This window comes from Cottoperca gobio, chromosome 4 (assembly GCF_900634415.1).
Source record: "Cottoperca gobio chromosome 4, fCotGob3.1, whole genome shotgun sequence".
Classification (NCBI taxonomy): domain Eukaryota; kingdom Metazoa; phylum Chordata; class Actinopteri; order Perciformes; family Bovichtidae; genus Cottoperca; species Cottoperca gobio.
This window is the reverse complement of record NC_041358.1, coordinates 17,618,498-17,637,206: the sequence shown is the minus strand read 5'-3', so window position 1 is coordinate 17,637,206 and position 18,709 is coordinate 17,618,498. Positions and strand designations below refer to the sequence as shown.

General features: G+C 39.7%; 2 protein-coding genes across 8 annotated transcripts in view; one reads left to right on the top strand and one right to left on the bottom strand.

The window, feature by feature from the left end:
- Nucleotides 1-18,709, top strand: part of armc9 (armadillo repeat containing 9) — a 33,301-nt gene that overhangs the window by 1,540 nt on the left and 13,052 nt on the right. For 2 of the 5 annotated variants that reach the window (XM_029429012.1, XM_029429013.1), the window contains exons 1-16: nucleotides 6,142-6,504; nucleotides 6,846-7,011; nucleotides 7,270-7,395; nucleotides 7,819-7,989; nucleotides 8,374-8,529; nucleotides 8,654-8,746; nucleotides 9,992-10,016; nucleotides 10,705-10,862; nucleotides 11,196-11,294; nucleotides 12,042-12,077; nucleotides 13,986-14,020; nucleotides 14,117-14,228; nucleotides 14,572-14,664; nucleotides 17,158-17,248; nucleotides 17,588-17,711; nucleotides 18,054-18,193. In XM_029429012.1, the coding sequence (XP_029284872.1) occupies nucleotides 6,937-7,011; nucleotides 7,270-7,395; nucleotides 7,819-7,989; nucleotides 8,374-8,529; nucleotides 8,654-8,746; nucleotides 9,992-10,016; nucleotides 10,705-10,862; nucleotides 11,196-11,294; nucleotides 12,042-12,077; nucleotides 13,986-14,020; nucleotides 14,117-14,228; nucleotides 14,572-14,664; nucleotides 17,158-17,248; nucleotides 17,588-17,711; nucleotides 18,054-18,193 (1,534 nt within the window). In that variant the 5' untranslated portion in view covers nucleotides 6,142-6,504; nucleotides 6,846-6,936. Of the gene's footprint in view, nucleotides 1-6,141; nucleotides 6,505-6,845; nucleotides 7,012-7,269; nucleotides 7,396-7,818; nucleotides 7,990-8,373; nucleotides 8,530-8,653; nucleotides 8,747-9,991; nucleotides 10,017-10,704; nucleotides 10,863-11,195; nucleotides 11,295-12,041; nucleotides 12,078-13,985; nucleotides 14,021-14,116; nucleotides 14,229-14,571; nucleotides 14,665-17,157; nucleotides 17,249-17,587; nucleotides 17,712-18,053; nucleotides 18,194-18,709 lie in introns of those variants that run through there. The other 3 variants (XM_029429009.1, XM_029429010.1, XM_029429011.1) reach the window with 3 other exon arrangements.
- polr2h (RNA polymerase II, I and III subunit H) lies at nucleotides 888-9,645 on the bottom strand. 3 transcript variants are annotated; one of them, XM_029429017.1, is made up of 6 exons: nucleotides 9,530-9,645; nucleotides 4,588-4,679; nucleotides 3,961-4,044; nucleotides 3,345-3,438; nucleotides 3,122-3,205; nucleotides 888-1,305 (listed from the first exon to the last, which is right to left on the bottom strand). In XM_029429017.1, the coding sequence occupies exons 2-6, from the start codon at nucleotides 4,658-4,660 to the stop codon at nucleotides 1,188-1,190; spliced, it is 453 nt and encodes a 150-aa protein (XP_029284877.1). In that variant the 5' UTR covers nucleotides 4,661-4,679; nucleotides 9,530-9,645; the 3' UTR covers nucleotides 888-1,187. The 3 variants fall into 3 exon arrangements, with proteins under 3 accessions (XP_029284877.1, XP_029284878.1, XP_029284875.1); XM_029429018.1 differs by having other exon boundaries at nucleotides 9,525-9,608; XM_029429015.1 differs by lacking the exon at nucleotides 9,530-9,645 and adding an exon at nucleotides 5,654-5,879.

Genomic DNA, 18,709 nt, shown 5'->3' with positions numbered 1-18,709 from the left:
TGTTTATGGTGTGACAGAGGTACACACATTAATCAGTCTGGGTCCCATTATGGTAAAATCAAATGAGTTTTAAATCCAATACGCCTTTTAACATATACAGTATATTCCTATAATTACTTGGTGTGCTACTCATCCAATGTCTTTCTTACACATTATATAGCATTGGTGTTCTTTTTGTAAGATTACAAGTTTATTCAACAGCATTCTGCTTTCAATGCTCATATCAGGAGTATATGTGAGTCACTTGCAGTGTTCCTTCCCATCTTGTGACACCCATTAGCATTGACATCGGGAAGCCTGTTTTGCACACAAAAGCTGCCTCTTCTCCTTAATTCAATCTTCTCTCTCCTGAGTGTCCACATTTGTTTGCTGCCATCGAAGCAAATATAAAACCGTTGCCTATGACATGATCGTGATCAAAATACTTCAACTAACTAAAATATTTGCCAGAGGATCTAGTCAACATTTCATTTTAACTTCAAATGTTTTACTTATTTGGGGACTGTTCATGTATGTAAAGGAAGGAAAGGTAGCAGCAATGAAGGCCAAATAATGTTGCAGCTACTCACTCTGAAAACCACATGCATAACAATAATTGTCATTAAATAATGATTTCAAAGCAGATTCTGATGAGTGCTGATTCCAGTTACTCTGGACTGAACGTCTTCACTGTCAACACGATCTAAAGTTTCTTTACTAGCGCATAATGTTCAGCACAAAATGTCGCTGCAGTGCAAAAATTGAGAACCAGTGTTAAAAAATAAAACCTAATTCAACATTTGAAAGAGCCCCTTAACAGTTGCTGAGTTATATGGAACGAAACAAAAATACAAATGTCAAGATAAGAAAAATAAATAAAAATAAAAAGGTGACTGACCACCTAAGAATCATTTTGTATAAAAGAAATCTTTATTTACAGTTTACCAGCAGATGGAGGTTGCATCGGTTCCTACGTGTCAGTCTTTAATCTGTAGTCCATTTCCATGGAGGAAACATTTTGTAACTACAAAAGTAAAAAAGTAAATATCTTCAGCCTCCATGCGTTCTGTCTGTGAGCTGCTCTTGGATGATGGTCATGTGCTCCAGTGTTGAGAATACGAATGTTTTCAGTATGCAGTTCATTATGACTTTAAAGTTGACAGTGGCAGTGGAAGAACCAGGCTAAGTAAGTGAGCAGAGGATGTGTTTTAGAAGGCCAGTTTCTTCATGAGGAGGTAGACCCTGGAGTCCACCTCAAAGCCGTGAAGGTTGTTGGCGTCTCCCTGCAGCCTCATGAGGAGGCCGCCGTAAGACACATAGGCAGAGCTGAAAGAAGGAGCACATTCATTGAAACTTAATTAAAGCTCATTATCTATCACACCCACACACACACACAAGTCTTTTGTTAGGCAAGTTAAGGACTTTCGGTCAATGCAATACACAACTGATGGTGATAATTTGCCGAGAATAGTGTACTAAGGATAATCCACTTAAAAGCCACCTAGTGTATTCTTCTCATGACAATGAGTAGTACATTTTATTATAATATAAATATGTAGGCCTACAAACAAATATCATTTAAATGCTGAAAAATGTTGTAGAATAAAAAACAAATCTAATGTTTCTGTGGTAATTTCAATATGTAACTGTGGCAAATGAAACACTGATAATGTATCAATAGCAACTGCGATGCTATTTGTTCACATTGACATAAGTATTCAGACCCTTTGCAGTGAAACTTGAAATTAAGATCAGGAGCTTTCAATCTCTATGGATCATCGTTGAGATGTTCCTACACCTTGTTTGGAGTCCACCTGTGCTAAATTAAATTGATTGGACATGATTTGTAAAGACACACACCTTTCTATGTAAGCTCCCAGTTAACAATGTATTTTTGTGCAAAAACCAAACCATGAGGTCAAAGGAAGACTGTGGAGCTCAGAGACAGGATTAGGCACAGAGGTGGGAAGGCTACAAAATAATTTCTGCAGCATTAAAGGTTCCGAAGAACACAGTGGCCTCCATCATTTTGACATGGAAGAAGTTTGGAACAACTAAAACTCTTCCTAGAGCTGGCCACCCGTCCAAACTGAGCAATCAGGGAGAAGGGCCTTGGTAAGCGAGGTCCCCCAGAACCCAATGGTCACTCTGACCGAGCTCCAGAGATCCTGTGGAGATGGGAGAACCTTCCAGAAGGACAACCATCACTACAGCACTCCATGGATCTGGGCTGTATGGCAGAGTGGCCAGACGGAAGCCACTGCTCAGTGCAAAACACATGAAAGCCACTTGGAGGACTCTCAGACTGAGAAACAAGATTCTCTGGTCTGATCAAACTAAGATTGAACTGTTTGGCCTCAATTCTAAACGTCACGTCTGGAGGGAACCATGCACTGCTCATCACCTGGGCAATACCATCCCAACGGTGAAGCATGGTAGAGGCAGCATCATGCTGTGTTTTTTTCTTTTCAGTGGCAAGGACTGGGAGACTAGTCAGGGTCGACGGAAAGCTGAATGGAGCAAAGTACAGGGAGATCCTGAATGAAAACCTGCTACAGAGCGCTCTGGACCTCAGACCGGGCCGACGTTTCACCTTCTAACGGGACAACAATCCTAAGCACACGGCCAAAATAACGCAGTAGTGGCTTCGGAAGAACTCTGTGAATGTCCTTGAGCAGCCCAGCCAGAGCCCGGACTTGAACATCTCTGGAGAGACCTGAAAATGGCGTTCCATCGGCGGTCCCCATCCAACCTGACAGTTTGAGAGGATCTGCAGAGAATAATGGACGAAAATCCCCAAATCCAGATGTGCAAAGCTTATTGCATCGTACCCAAGAAGACTTGAGGCTGTTATTGCTGCAAATGGTGCTTCAACTAAGTACTGAGTAAAGGATCTCAATACTTATGTCATGTTATGTTTCTTATTTTTAATGCATTTGCAAAAAATTCTAAAATGATGTTATTGTTTTGTCATTATGGGGTATCAAGTGTAGCTTGATGAGGGAAAAATTGAATTTAAACAATTATAGCATAACGCTGTAACATACCAAAATGTGAAAACATTGAAGGGTCTGAATACTTTCTGAACCGACTGCACAAGCTTAACTTCAAAGCTTCACTTAAAGCGTATAACGTCACTCACAGGCGTGTGGCTGCTTCTGTTGATGTCTCGTCGCCCTCGATCTTGTAAACCTTCCCATACATCACATAATCAAACTGGTCCGCTCTGGAAATGTAAACCAAGATGAGAGCAAAAATGATTGTATAGCAGAGGGGACAGTCATTAGATTCTTAAAAAGAAAGACAAAAGGAAGCACATGTTGGTAATGTTAAATGCATCGTTATACGAAGAGCAAATGTCTTACCTGGATGGCCGGTCATCCTGAGGATTGTACTCTCCGTCGTCTGGCGTTCCATCTTCATATAATGTGCTGGCAATGACCAGTCTGAACTTGTCACCTAAATAAAATGAAAACGTGCAAAGTAAGTTTATATTGTGCACTTAGACACCCTGGGTTAGGCTGCATGCTGCTTTTATGGATTAATCGAAAGGACACAGCAGCAAAAAAATAAATATATTTAGCTGTCTAGCTTTACAATGGCAAATAATGGTGCAAGTAAAATGCAGAAACAAAGTAAAACCGTTAAAATGCAGAGTTGTAGAGGAGCTTGAGACACGGCAGCAATCCGGGGCGCCATTTCGTCACTTCTCTTACATATATGCCAGAGTTTGCAAGCAAAAGCCAAATGCTGAGGGTGTAAGTGAATGTACCCAAACAATTATGTCATTAATTTGAATTATTGTTTTATATTTCAGGAAGTGCAAATTGACTGAAGGCATTTAGTGATTGCTGATTTTTCTAAGCATACTGTATGCACGCTGAGTTTTTAGAATATGATTGTTTGAGAAACAACCATAAAAAGACTTCCAATCTTTAACTTAAAATAAATATACACACAGACAAAAAGGTTGCTTCTTACCAAGATCGACCGGATAGATTTGAATGTTCACATCCAAGATGAGGTCCATCTTAAAAGATTCACTTTCACAATGTAGACGAGATACTGTATAAAACAACACAAAGTAGAAGTAGTCTTTGGATTAGTTCATTTGCAGTTTTAAAGTTAAGACCAGTAATTGAACAAAAACCTCGATACATAATAGCAACCAAATGTAAATAAAGGTTTATACTTCATTTACACTTTTTGCAGATGGAATAAATAAACTTACACAGAACTCAAAACAAAGGAAAGAAGCAAGAACACCAACAAAGAACTAAAATGTAGATAATTGCAGCTGTATTAATTAATGATTACTAAGGCTGTGTTTTTGGACAACTGGGAAAAAAGCAAGACTAATATGTAATCCCTTTTTGTCCACCAATAAGAAAATCATTTGGGTATTTAGCCTGATAGTTGCCAGACTTCATTAGATTTAAAGATCATGTCATATTTGGTCGTATTTCTTTTTTTAAGAGTAAGGTGACTGATGGTTGATTTAACTGCAGAAATAACCAGCACAGTAGAAGAGACCGGAGACTATTGTAGTGTGAGGTGTTAATACTTCACACCTTATTTAACCTTGTTTTATAATGAGTTTTCACACACCTCTGTCAAACTTCTTGCCATCGGGATCGATGTCCTTTACATCAAAGATATCCTCAAACAGAATTCCAGCCATCTCTGTCCTGGTCTATGAACTTGGAAAGGAAAAATACAAGGGATATGATTAAGCCAGTTTCTATTGGAAAAGAAATTGGTTGAATGAAAACCACTGATATGACACTGATATATAGCTTTAGACTGCAATGACAAGTATTTTATCTATTAATGGGGAAAGTATGATGTTGCAAACAATGTATCTGAATCAATGCTTCTTAAAGCCATTTTGATGCCAGGTAAAATTATGTATCACTTGTCTTATTAACCAACATAAATATCTATCATGATAAATAAAAAAAACTAAATGCAAATGATATTACTGTAGTTTACAGGAGTATGCTACACTTAAAGGACTGATATAAACAGCAACACATTAGTACATATGTAAATACACATTTAATAGCAGAGACAGAAAGAGATATAACAGAAGACGCTCATATTTGTCATGAAAAGGTCTCGTTTTAAATGCATTTTTACGTTAAGGGTTTATGATTTAAGGCAGTGTGCTGCTCGTTAACAACCTGCCATGACAACATGTACAAGTTATCAGTTGTATCAAACTGAAGATGCTGAAATGTAAAACGTTATAGACTTTATAGGGAATGTTCAGTGTATCTCCAGCTGCCTTCCTGACACTAGACACATTTGTCACGACCTTTATTCTTAATGTAATGAAATATTGCCAAGACTGTGCAAGGTGTTGCTCAACTTGTAGTTTAATGACATGATATAAAGCTACTTCACAACACTAGCTTTGACTCACGCTTTACGAATCCCATTCAAGAGTCCATGTGGACCAAGAACATCAACTCTAGCTAAACATGTAACACTCAAAAATTAGCTGGTTACTAAAATACTCTCACTTAACATTAATTTAACAACGTTGCTGCCTTGCATAGCTGAGTTAAAGTTAGACAAAGTATTGTTATAACGTTAACTACAACTACTGGTGTCTCCTTTTCAGGCTAGCTGTTAGCTTTAGCATGTTGTGCACACACTTCCCCACTCTTACCTCAAATAAGATGATGTTCTTGTACTGTACTGTCCACAAAATAACGTCTCAGTCACTCAGTTTCTCTGTGTGGAAACGTGTGCTTAAATTGTGCGATATCTTATTTGACTTCAACTTCATTCATTAACGTTGCTGAAACAGATTGTACCCATTGATGTATAAACGCGGAATGTGCTCATATAGTTCAAAATCGCCTTCCGCCTAGTCCCGCCCTACAGTGCTGTGATTAGCTAGTACTAATGTGCTGTGATTGGCTAGTACAATTTGCGTCGACGCGTTTTTGGATGTTAGCTGTGAGGGGGGCGTCATCCAATAGCAAGATCGGGTCAATGCAATGATTACTAGCCAATCACAGCAAAATAGGGCAGGACTATGCGGAAGTCGCTTGGATCGGAATCAGAGGAGGTTCGGTGTCCTCAACTTCTGACCACGCAAACTGCTTCCGGTTGAAAATACAAACTGATGTATTGAAAATAGGTGGACGGATTGTTATTGTATATGTCTAACAAAACTAAAATATATTATTTGAAAAAAAGGCAATGTTATACCTATCTATGTATCTGTCTTTGCTATAATGTTGAAAAACCCTTGCGCTACACTTTATTTGCTAAATCAAGCACGTTTCACGACATTTGCCTCTACTTTCCAGCATGAATTTCCAAACTGTTTGGTTGCTAGGTGTTTTGGCGTCCTATCTGTGTACGGTTGCTAGCCAATGGCTAGCTAGCTAATATCAGCGTAGGTGATATACGCATACGCCGTGTCAAAAATTGATTATATAAATTCAAGTTGCGGATGAACACGTTGAAGGCGATATAAGCCTATATTTACTAATTACTTGAGTGAATAAGGTGAGAATGATGTTCTCCTTAATAACAGATTACGTTAACTGATTAGCTTGTCAGCTAGTACTAATGTTAGCTTGCCACATTTTGCTTTCAAAAGCAGAAAAAATCTGATTGCTGTGTTCATAGTGTGGTTTTACAGCTGTAAAATTGCAGTACAAAATAGAAGTCTATGTTATTAGGTCAAGAATATTACTATTACAATAAAACATTTGTATTGCTTTAGCTGCATTTTAGACTCTGAAACAAAAATTGCATCAAAGTTAATCGAAAGAGCTTTGTGATGAAGTTCTTAAGGCGCTACACTGACATGGCTATTAATAGTGCCATGAACTGTCCTTTTGCAGGCTCTGAAGAATGCTTCATGGAAGTACAAATGTTATATGAGAGCAGAAGTCTTTGCTGTCAGTAGGTGTTTTAAAGGTTTTGGACAATCACATGAGTTCCAGGGAAGCAGCCAGGATGGGGGACATCTTGGCCACTGAAGCCGATCTTCTTGGGATGATCAAAGAGGTAACTCACTAACATTTCGAGAATGCACACAGAGCAATATGTAAAACAGAATGAGTATCAATTCAAGTCCATTACAGTTAAACAAGATGCACACATGTTGTCCAATAAACCACGTTTGATATTATATATTATTATATTATAGAGAGTTTTGTCAAGGCAAAAGTTGTGCAGCTTGTGTAATTTGGATGACTTAAAACTCACCTCCATTATTCACTGGTGGATTTAATGCCACTTGTGCTTGTTTTGTGTCTTTTGTAGTACCTTAAGTTTGAGGAATTGGAAGAGACTGTTCACAGTTTTGACATGGAGTGCAAAAGCAAAGGAAAGCTCGTCTCAAAGCCTCAAGGAAGCACTCTCAGAGACTCAAAGACTTGTGTCATTCAGGTAAATTATAACATTCTTATAACCTGTTGTTCCTGTAGATTTGTTAATTATTTATGAAGGTGCCAACTACTGATGGGCACGGAGAGTGGTGAAAAGTTGAAAGGATATTTTCCCACACATTGGTAGTTATTACCATGCAATTGTTGCAATCTGAGACATATTAGCCTATGTCTTTAATATCAATATTATGAAACTCAACAGCTTGCTTTATAGTCTAGTGTCTAAGTAACTCACGTTGATTTTCCAGAGAGTTGAGACTGACAAACTTACCTGTTTTAAAAACATGTGTTTCTGAAATTAGACTTTTTTTAAAGAATGCTTTCTTATTGATCCTATCTCTCAACATTGTCAGGTCTTTTGAAAAGTCTTGCTCGTGTTATCTCGTGTCATGTTATCATCAACTTCTCTTCTTCTCTTTTCTAGAAAGATCTTCTTAGCTCTTTTGATGATGGAGACCACAAAGTGTTCTTTGAACTGTGGACAGAGAATATGCCCTCAGAGGTAAAAGACACAGACGCTGAGGCCCAGAGCCTGGAGTTCTACCTTCACATCCACTTCACCATCTTTCCACTGAGGAAGCACCCTGGCAGACATGTATGGTTTTTTTTTAACAAGATCATTAACTATGTCTTGCAACTCTACTGTTCACTATGGCTATTTTTCAAGATGTCCACTATGCTGTGCTACAGGCTTGTTCTCAGTGGGCTATAAATGATGTTGTTTCTAATCTCTATGATATTCCTTTCACTGTGTAAGTCATTGCAGTTTGAGTTTATATATTTATATGAATTTACAGGTATCTTTTTTTAAATGTATTTTTAAGCAGCAGCATTTCAGTGCTGGTAGCAGGCTAAAAGACATAATCATCTAATTGAAAAGAATGTGTGTTTTAAATGATTTAATAGGCTAAACTGACATTTTGTTATTGATTTGAAATGTATCTGTGTATTTGAAAAAAAAAAACTAATCTTTCTCCAGGACCGAGCTGAATTTGAGGAGAGGATTTCCCACTTTAAGCAGTACCTGGAGACTCGGGGAGCAGCGCTGAGTCAGACCACCAAGTTTCTGCCTTACTATGCCTTGCCTTTCGTTCCCAATCCCACTGTCCATCCCTCCTTCAAAGATCTTTTCCAGGTGCTAATTATAGAACATTACGTAGTTGAGTTTTTCCAAATAATTATTGCATATGCAACATTATTACCCGGTGCTACCCTCAGAATGAAAATAACCACATTTTTCTTCCATCCTGCATATTTAGGATTCCTGGATTCCGCAGTTGAAGGACAAGTTGGACCAGTTTCTTTCGATCACATTGAAGCCGTCCAACAACCCAAGGCTGCTGAATTTATACGTATCCTTCATTACAACTCGTTGCTGTTTTCAATGATGGGAGCAACAAATCTAACATATCTATGAAAATCTAACAGTGTCAAAACCTTTCTGTATTACAAATTACACAAATTGCCACCACAGCTAAATAGGTGTTGATAACATAACTTTTCACACCTGACAGTCCACCCAGACGTGGCCTGAGTTCCAAACTGGTTGACTTCATAACAAGTAAAAGTTTTCTTGACGTATCAAAGGAGGAGAATGTCTTTAGCTCTGGATTTAAAACAATAACTCAGCCGGTGGGGAAAAAACTAGAGGGGAACAACTCAAAGCTTTACCACGGGCCAAGTACAGAGGTTTTCATTCCCTCTTCTGGCTGAGCTGCACATTTCAATCTCAAATAAAAAGCCTTTCTGTAGGTGACTAAAGAATTCATTATCAGTCAGACTGTTGCCCAGACCTGGTCGTTTCATATCCTCCAAACAAATCCTGTCTGATTTGCATTTATAAATGGCTGTGTTTTTAGTATGGCAGAACCAAATCTGACACTAACTCACCCTAGCCCCGTCAGAGTATAAGGGCAAGTGAAGGATAACAAGAACTGTTGCTTTTACTGGAAACCCAATGGCTCGACTTTCCTCCTTCCACATGAAAACTAAACCATGAAACTAAACCCTATCCCTACTGGTGGATGATCAACGCATACAGATCAACATAACAGTTATCATCTCGAGGTTCTGACCAAAATAAATCTGTCTTGTTTTGTACATACATAAAACAGAAAGCAGCAAATTTACCTAACCTGGAAAATATCGCAATATGCAACATCATCGTCCTTTTTTGGAAATGATCTATCACTCTTAAAGCGTGCGTGCGTGCGTGCGTGCGTGCGCCTCCACGTCTCTCCTTGGACCCAGCCTACTGCGAGAGAACAGAACCAGGTCATCACCACGCTTATATTGTGTGACTGATTACCTGATTCTGTCCAGCTGTCTGATCTCCAGCTGAGATCCATCTCTCCCCCAGCAGCAGCCGGCTCCGTATCCACATCCCACTCCTACACCTAAATAAATGTGCCTGCTTCAAGCAGGATGTATAACATGGTGGGTTTGTCGTATGTCCAGTTAAACTCAAACAAACGTTGCATCTTTACACACTCTTTTTTGTTTGCATGCGTCTTGGGATAGGGATACAATTACTATATAAATGTTTGACATGTATTCAATAGAGATCTAGTTTGTGTTCTTTAACAGCCATCATGCAGAAGGAGGGAGGAAGGAGTACTAAAGGTAAATATCCCTCTCAAATAATCTACCTTTTTTTTCAGTGTATTGGAATTATTCTATGTGTTATTCCATTCCATTATATAATTCATACTATAATACAGATACCGACTGCAGACTATACAACAACTTGTTTTGTCAGTGCCAGTGACTGTCAGTGCTGTAGTTTTTGGCTTTAATTTTTACTCTGAAATCATATCATATACCGGTATTTGGGAACGTAACAAAAGCTTCCCATACATTGAGATCCTAAAAGCAAACCTGCTTATTGCTTATCAGTGGTGGACAAATATTCCAGATACAGATGTAAAAACCATCTCTCTAGCCAAAAACACAAATGACTTTCATCATATACAAACATCACCAATCATCATTAGTATCATTCATATGTCTAATTTGTTAACGGTGGATTTATTGAGAAAATGTGACAGCCTACAGTAATTCAAAGGCACACAAGCAGCGATGGGACGCTTTGCCAAAGATTTGTGCTGGATATAAGTTCTGCCAGTTCTCCCTTGAGGATGGAAGTATTGACTTGCAGACTTAATGTGAAAAAATGATACACTTCTTATTATATGACAAACATTTTAACCTTCATTTTCACAGAGAGCGTCACTCATGATATCAGTATTGTTTATTTGTTTGCGTTTCTATTTCGCGACCTTTGCCTATGTTTGTTTGTGTGACTGCACAGAGGCCATACAGCAGTTACAGCTCCAACTGGTTGAATCGGAACGGCGCATCGCCAGCTACGTACGGAAGTTCAACAAGATGCAGGCCGACTACCACAACCTGATTGGAATCACTGCTGAGCTGGTCGACTCATTGGAGGCCACCGTCAGCGGAAAAATGGTAGGTCGGCTTGACTGTGGGGCAAACAGACACACACACACACATTCTAACACACACACTACAGGCACAAACAACATAGACTTGCACAAGCTAGACACACACAGTGTGAGCTAATGAGTGGTGCACACACAAACACTGCACAGACACACACAGAGCATTTAGTTAGGTGGTGAGCACAGTTGCATATGCCTTTTTATACACATGGTTTTGAAACAGACCTACGACCCGACATGCACACACGTGCACTTAACTATAAGATGACACGGCTGTTAATCGGGGACACAAAACAAATACAGCCTCTTAAAGCTCATGGGGCCTGCTGTGTTTTTGCAGATCTCCCCTGAGTACCTGCAGAGTGTGTTCGTTCGCCTGTTCAGCAGCCAGATGAGGCAGAGCGTGGTGCAGAGCACTGACTTCACCAGACCCGGCACTGTGAGTGGGAGCACACAGACCTCTCTCCTGTCCCTCGTTCTTTTTATCACCTCACTGGTCCGGATAATAACAAAAGCGGCGAGGGAATGCCGATAGGAACCACAGTATTACACTTAATATCAGCAGAGGAAAGTGCTCTTAGGGCCTTATGTCACAAGTATTGGTCCTGTTGACATCGTGTTTGAAAAGTCTATTCTAAAGATGTTTTTAAAAGGAGGCTTTCCTCTACATCCTGTACATCGGGCAGCCCACGTAAAGCCATGTAGTAATCCTGCAGTCTGTATCCTGGAAATAGTTGACTGGATCCTGGTGTTGCAATAATACACACACGCTTTGGAAGACTTGTTGAAAAGTTAAATATGCATGACGATGGAGGAAATGAACAATTTCAAACGCCAAAGTCAAAGTGGCTCACAATATGTAAAGTTTATCAACCGTTCAAAATGATGGCTGGTTGCATTTAAAAAAAAAAAAAAAAAAAAAGCAAAATAGTTGGTGGAACTTTCCACGTCCTTGTTGCCATGGTTTGGTAGCTGTCACACTGTGACTCTATGACACAGATGATAAAAAAAATCTAAATCAACGGTCCACACTGAAAGCTCGACCATCACGCTTACTGTCAGTGACCTTCTTTGTTGTGTTGAACTCTGGTTTGTGAAATCTTGTTTCTTTCTGTTTTGAACTGAACAACTTCTTTTCTGTGTGTTTTGTGTTTTTTTGCGTGTGTGATGCTTTTTGTCCACAAAGGGATATTACTCTATGAGTCCCTATGATGATGGATATGTAAGTTTCATACGTTTTCATCTTTACTTCCTTCATCGCTCAGGTCCCCCCTTCTCATCTAGCTTGCGCCGTGTCTCTCCTCCTCCTCCTCCTCCTCCTCCTCTCCTTCTCCTCGTGTTTGCCTCCCCTTCCCTTACTATAGATATACATTTCGTGGCCTGCCTTCGTACTCTGTCTAGATTCCATGCCATTGTCCTCTGGTTCCTACTAGATTGTCCTAGTTTAAAGGGAAATTTGGCCTCGTTTGTTGTAACAATGACCTCCGCTCTCAAAGGTAACACAAGGCACTAAAAGCACTTCTCTGACACTCAGTGTGTCAAACAGGATGAATAAACTACAGCTGTTTTGAAAAGGGGCAACCAGAACGCTTTATGTAACTGTGATGGTTCTTAACACCACGTATAGCAAGCACTCATGAAAAAACATATTCAATTAGAATACTTATTTAGATAATGTCCAGGAAATGTCATGTCAGGCCTTTAACTGTGATGATAAAGGGATGGAAATGAGAAAAAAGAAAAGAAAACTGTCATGTGATGAGTGCTTAATGTTCATTTACTGAGATCTGAGAGACCATATTATTAGCCCTCACGTTAATTGCAACGCAACACCATAATTGACCATAATTATCAGACTCTTCATCATTTTGTAATTTCTTTCTTCTTGCTACTTCGCTATGGTTCATTTTTGCTGCGTGGGGGGGAACCCGGATTAGATGAGAGGAGCCGAGCCGTCCACGTAGACAATAACTTCAACAATAGATCGTCTTAAACTGTCCACTCCCCGCGGTCGTAAAAAAAAAAGAATGGTAAGAAGATGCGCTGAAGCGAGGAAGATAGTAGAAGCATCTCTTATCTATACTCTGCTTTGTCAGAGAATTCAGGTCAAGCCTTTGCTTTGTTTAGACGAAATCGAAGAAGTCACATGGCCTATAAATCCAAGATTAATTGAAAATGTAGAAATGCCACGTTGTAGTTTTTCCCTCCTGCCTCCTTAAATGACTTTAGTTTGACCCCACGTTTTGTACATTCAGCATAGGTGTGTGTGGCTTTCCTGTTCATAGACAGCAATGGAGAATAATTGTGTACATACGTCTCTTAATCAGGCCCTGTGGGGTCCAGACCTGTCCTCCAACAACTGAAATGTTTACAGAGAAAGGAATTTTGGAATATATCCAGGTATCGGCGTTCTCCTCGACTTCCGTATTACCTGCTGCACGCCAAAGCAAAACAAATGTGGCCAGACCACCTGATACCTCCGACAACACGGATCACTCCCCTGACCTTACATTGCTCCCGCTATAGGCCTAAGCACCCAGGCTTCAGATTGGATTTCAGGGCTCAAAATTCCCTTTCAATAGTGAAAAAAAACCGACTAATAATTAGTTCTTTCACCCTTCCTCCACACACCCACCCCACCACCCCAATGACATATTACTCTGTTCTGTAGTCTCCATTTCCTTTTCTCTAAAACAACCACAAGCAGGCCTACAGTTCAAGTACACTGAGGTGTAACAAATGGAGGGATGGCTGTTTCACACTAACCTGCCCTCTCTGGTACTTTTCAATTACTGAATTATCTTATCCTACTTGTCACTGACTGCATGGGCGATGTTGCCAAACAGTACTATACTTGTATGTGCGGGGATTCAGCATGCACCACAAGCATGATGTTTGCATGCCGCAACAAAAAACAACCCGCTAATGACCTACGTAGACGGTGGCTAACTTGATTGTTTTGGATGGGCAACACATTGTACAAATGATAAAGCGGATAAACAGTCTGCATGGGTTATGTTTTCCTAACTTTAAGATAAGAATGTAATAAACGCGGTCGGAAATAATCAAATGTAACATGCACTCTGTTCCTCTTCGCCTTCTTTTCTCAATCTTCCTCTCTCTCTTATAGGCCTCGTCGTTGCTACGAGCATCCATTGCACCGCAGTGAGTTTTACATTTGAAGAGGTTTCACGCTAATCCGTCCAAGTGAACATAATAAAACATGGCTGACTTGTGTTTCTTTTTTTTATTAATCTCCAGGAGATCCAAGGAGGTGCCAATGCTGCCCTCACTGGACTATGAAAAGCTAAAGAAAGACCTGCTTGAAGGCTCAGACAGACTCAGGTTGCTGCTGCTTCAGGCGCTGCGCTGGGTGAGTGTTCATATTATTATCCACAGTATATTAGCATTTTACAGAAAGGCTAATGTTCTATACTTTACAGTTTATGTTGTGAAGGATGATGTTTTTAAAGCTAACAGAGCGATTCAAGTTCAACTTAGCAAATATAAAAGTTTGCCGTCTTAGCATTCATTATATACTGTTCGCACAAAGCCGTAGCAGCCCAATAAACCCTATAGTGATGTCCTGAGCTGCTGCATTGGGTCAGTGTGAAGAGAAGCTCATAAGTGCAGCAGTTTGTGAGCATCATTCATATTCACTTAGCATTTTTACTTCATCGCTGGGTCTGTTTCTCACTTCTTTCTTTCTTTTTCAGAGACTGACTCGCTCACTCCCTGGTGAACAAAGAGACACAGTGCTTCAGGCCTTCATCAGTAACGATCTGCTGGAGCGCTACAGCACAAAACAGGTTGGATCGCTTTTAATGTTAGTGTATAGGGCCGTGTTTTAACACTATAAAGCAGTTACTAGGGCAGATTTCTATTCTGATGTGAACTGAAATGACAGTGATTTTGTTTTCCCCCGACCTACATTTCATTCAAACATCCGAGCCCAAAGTATAATATAACTTTATTGTCCATTGACCTCAGTACGTAATTAATCCCCAGGCTATAATTATATAAGTAAGGCCTGAGCTGGTTAGTTGGCACCTTTCCTGGGTGAACACATGTTTGCTTTTCACCTGCCTTTGACTTTGAAGTGAGTGAAGAGCAAATACTGTAGAAAAACTGGACAAAGCATTTCAGATGTCAATATTTGTTTTTATGAATAATATTTCATGCCTTTTCACTTTTGCATTCCTTGTAAGACAAGTTCTCGCTATTGATTTACAAAAATCTTTAAAAGAAAAAAAAAATGGTGTCTTCCTGAAAGCGTGAACTAGAGATACAGTATTTTATTTTATTTCATTTTTTTAATAAAGCCCTCAAAATGATTTTCAACAGATATCAGACGTGGGAACTGAAATAATCAATAATCAGACATGAAAATATTTATATTTTTTAATATTAAAAATATCTCAGGTCAATCAAGACAATGTCTTTTTGTGTTTGGCACATTCTTCAATCATGATGAACCCAGGATGGATAAATTGACTTAGTTAAGTCATATTTAGTAACTCTTCATCATTCTCTTTATAATTGTTTTTGAAAATAATCAAATTTGACACCTGATTTTCCATAATATTATTGATGTGTATGTGTAATTTTAATTATTTTATTTTAATCTTATGACATGTTCCCAGTCTCAGTTTTTATATACCAAAAAAGCACAGCATTATATAACATATTTCACCATTTGAAAAGGCTTTCAGAAGCCTTTCTTGCATGCTTTATTGTTTTTTCCTTTTCTTTTCACATTCCCTTCACCTAGCCTTTAGTTGTAGGGCTCCAGGTTAAAGACGATCCCTTCACAGAAGAGTAAGAGATCCTCACCTCACACCTGAGCTCTGTGTTTATGTACTTACCGGGGCCCTCCAAGCCAACACTAAATGACACTGGAGTCATGAACTGTAGGAGCCACAATAATAGTGGAAGGGTGTCAATTTCTTTTAACTGTAAAACAAGGAATTTATGTCCGTCTGTCCGTCTGTCCGTCTGTCCGTCTGTCCGTCTGTCCGTCCGTCTGTCCATCTGTCTGTCTGTCCGCCTGTCCGTCTGTCCGTCCGTCCGTCTGTCCGTCTGTCTGTCCGCCTGTCCGTCTGTCCGTCTGTCCATCTGTCTGTCCGCCTGTCCGTCCGTCCGTCCGTCTGTCCATCTGTCTGTCCGTCTGTCTGTCTGTCCGCCTGTCCGTCCGTCCGTCCGTCTGTCCATCTGTCTGTCCGTCTGTCTGTCTGTCCGCCTGTCCGTCCGTCCGTCCGTCTGTCCGTCTGTCCGTCTGTCTGTCCATCTGTCTGTCCTTACACACAATACACCCGGTGTATTGCTGGGGCTTGGACGTGCAGTGTCTAAGTTGGTGCATTTTGGACACGCTCAATAAACTTTGAATAAACAGGTGAACAGCGCTCTGTGCCCAGTGGGGGCTTCAGTGCTCTGTGGAGTCGAACATTGACTACAGTTCACTTTTTCTTCTGCATGCTGGATATACTCTCATTACAACCAAACTCTTATTCAACAGGCTCGAGCTGATAGGCTGCAGGAACAGCGGCACTCTTGTCACTAATACACTTTCTCCAACTGTAATTAAGGGTAACATTAATTACCCTACAAGGAGCAAAAGTACGTTTTTCCTAGTGCTCTGGTCAGCGTGTGGCCTTTGTCTCCATGTCAACTTTAGTAGTAATCTTGAAGATATTCATTTAAATATATGTCCGTTCAGTCACTATCACCGAACGAGGAGACACAATGGTGCTTGAACCCATGGCCCATTAATGAAAGCACTTGCATTTGCAGTATTACAAACTTGGTGTCTGTGGTGACATTCCCTGGAAAAAATCACAAGCAGCAATCTCTGAGAAGTGAGATCCAAAAACACGCCTGCAATTACCAATAATCGCCAGAGGTGTCGCCAAAGCAAACAAAACGGAGATCTTGGAGATTGTAACTTCAAGACATCCTTTCACACAATTGTAAATTCTTAATGTAGAATGCTTATTTCAAAGGTTTATTGATTTTTATTCCTGTATAAAGTGAGAAACTTTAGCTTGCAAATGCACAATGAAATATCGCTGGATGGCAAAATACTAATGCAATGCAGTGCAAAGACATTGTCTATACTTGCTATATAAAAAGCAAGGGCAACATTAGCTACAGTACAGGTAACGTATAATTCTCCTTCAGTTTTGATCATTTTTAACATTCCAGATCGCTGGAATTTGATCAGACACACTTGTTAGCCCTTTTCTTCTTATACGTTTTATAATTGGATCTAATTCTAAACTACCCTGCATTTTGTGTTTTCATAGAAAGCGGTGCTTCATTTAATGAGATCGAAGAACGAGATCGTCCGCCAGTATATGGCTCGTCTCATCAATGCATCCGCTTCCCTTGCGGAGGGTAAGTGCTCGAGCAGCATTATTTCTTTGTACTGTGAGTTATTGTCTGACTGGATGCATTTGTTGACATAGATTCACGGAAAACCTCAAAAGCTTTTTCCCTTAAACTTTGCATTCAGGTTTGAAACCGCTAATGATCCTCTGCAGCAGCCTGCCAGAAAGACATTTTGTAAACGGACGATGTTGTTAAGATAATTCTTAAGTCTGCTTTTTATTGTTGAAGCCACTACTTGTAACTTAGGTACAACTGGTTTATTTCTGTATTGTCCAGGGAGGCCTTTTATGGAAGGGTTTTTTCTTGACTTTTGATCTAAATTTCATGCCTTGTTAATCCTTACAGGTCGGGTTTACCTCTCCCAAATCCCCATGCTACTGAAACTTCTGACAGAGGCACTCAGGACGGAGGAAAAAGACTCCATGACTAGAGAGAATGTGCTCGTGGCCCTGCAGAAACTCAGCCTCAGGTAAATAAATAAATCACCTTGTCAAAAATGGGTATTTCTCATTATTTCGACTGGTAGATACCCTATAGTTATAGGAAACCTACGTTAACATGGACAAGAAACCTAACAGTGTTACCTAGAAGAAGGAACAGATTGTTGAGTTGCATTTGAAAATCTTCTCTTGGCTTTAATTCAAACGACTAAATTCATGCTCACAGTTTCTCTTTAAATGTGATGGGACATCATTTGCATTTTAAAGTTGTTGTTTTTTCTTGGACATCAAACCATAATTTCTTTTTATTGTTAAGGAACACAAATATGTTGCTTTTTAATCCATCATTTATCCTTTTTTGTTTTGGTTAGGAGGAGCCAGCAGGCCGCCATGATAGCAGACGATCTGATTGGCTGGCTGGTAGATGAGCTGCAGGACTCAGACTGCCTGAGTGACCACACCCTGGAGTACTCTGCTGCTCTGCTCATGAACCTGTGTCTGCGTACAAAAGGTAAAGGCGAGATACAGAACAGAGACACAGTTGAACAAGACTCTTTACTTATAGATTTGAAGAGATGAAAAAATTGTCTACAGTATATCAGCTAGCAGCAACTCAAGGGGAGTTTAACTGTAATTTAGGATTAAAGCCACCTGTTTAGTAACAGTACACCACTCTATAGATCTAGCTGGTCCTGTGATACTTTACCAAGGGTTACTTGAAGTGAAACCAAGAAACACATGGAGAAAAATTTGAGCTTATTAATAGTCCAAGATGTCAGTGTAAATCATTTTGTATCTCTTTTAAAGCCGTACAGACTCTGTCGTAACTGTGTTCCTGTTGGATGATTTTATTACGGGCAGAGTAAAGGCCATTCTTTTTTGGGTCTCCATTTAATACAACATTTTAGCTTTTGCAGCTTCTTCTGAACACGCACTCTCCTTTTTTTAAAACTTATTTCTTCTCTAGACCATATCTAGAGTGTATCTGTGTTCATGTTACTTCCCTTTAATACACACACACACCATC

Excerpts from the sequence above, each read along its gene's own strand:
- polr2h (XM_029429017.1), bottom strand. The coding sequence starts at position 4,660 with ATGGCTGGAATTCTGTTTGAGGATATCTTTGATGTAAAGGACATCGAT. Across the intron at positions 3,206-3,344 it reads CAGGATGACCGGCCATCCAG|AGCGGACCAGTTTGATTATG; the intron begins GTAAGACATTTG and ends TTACATTTCCAG. Across the intron at positions 1,306-3,121 it reads ACAGAAGCAGCCACACGCCT|CTCTGCCTATGTGTCTTACG; the intron begins GTGAGTGACGTT and ends TCCTTCTTTCAG.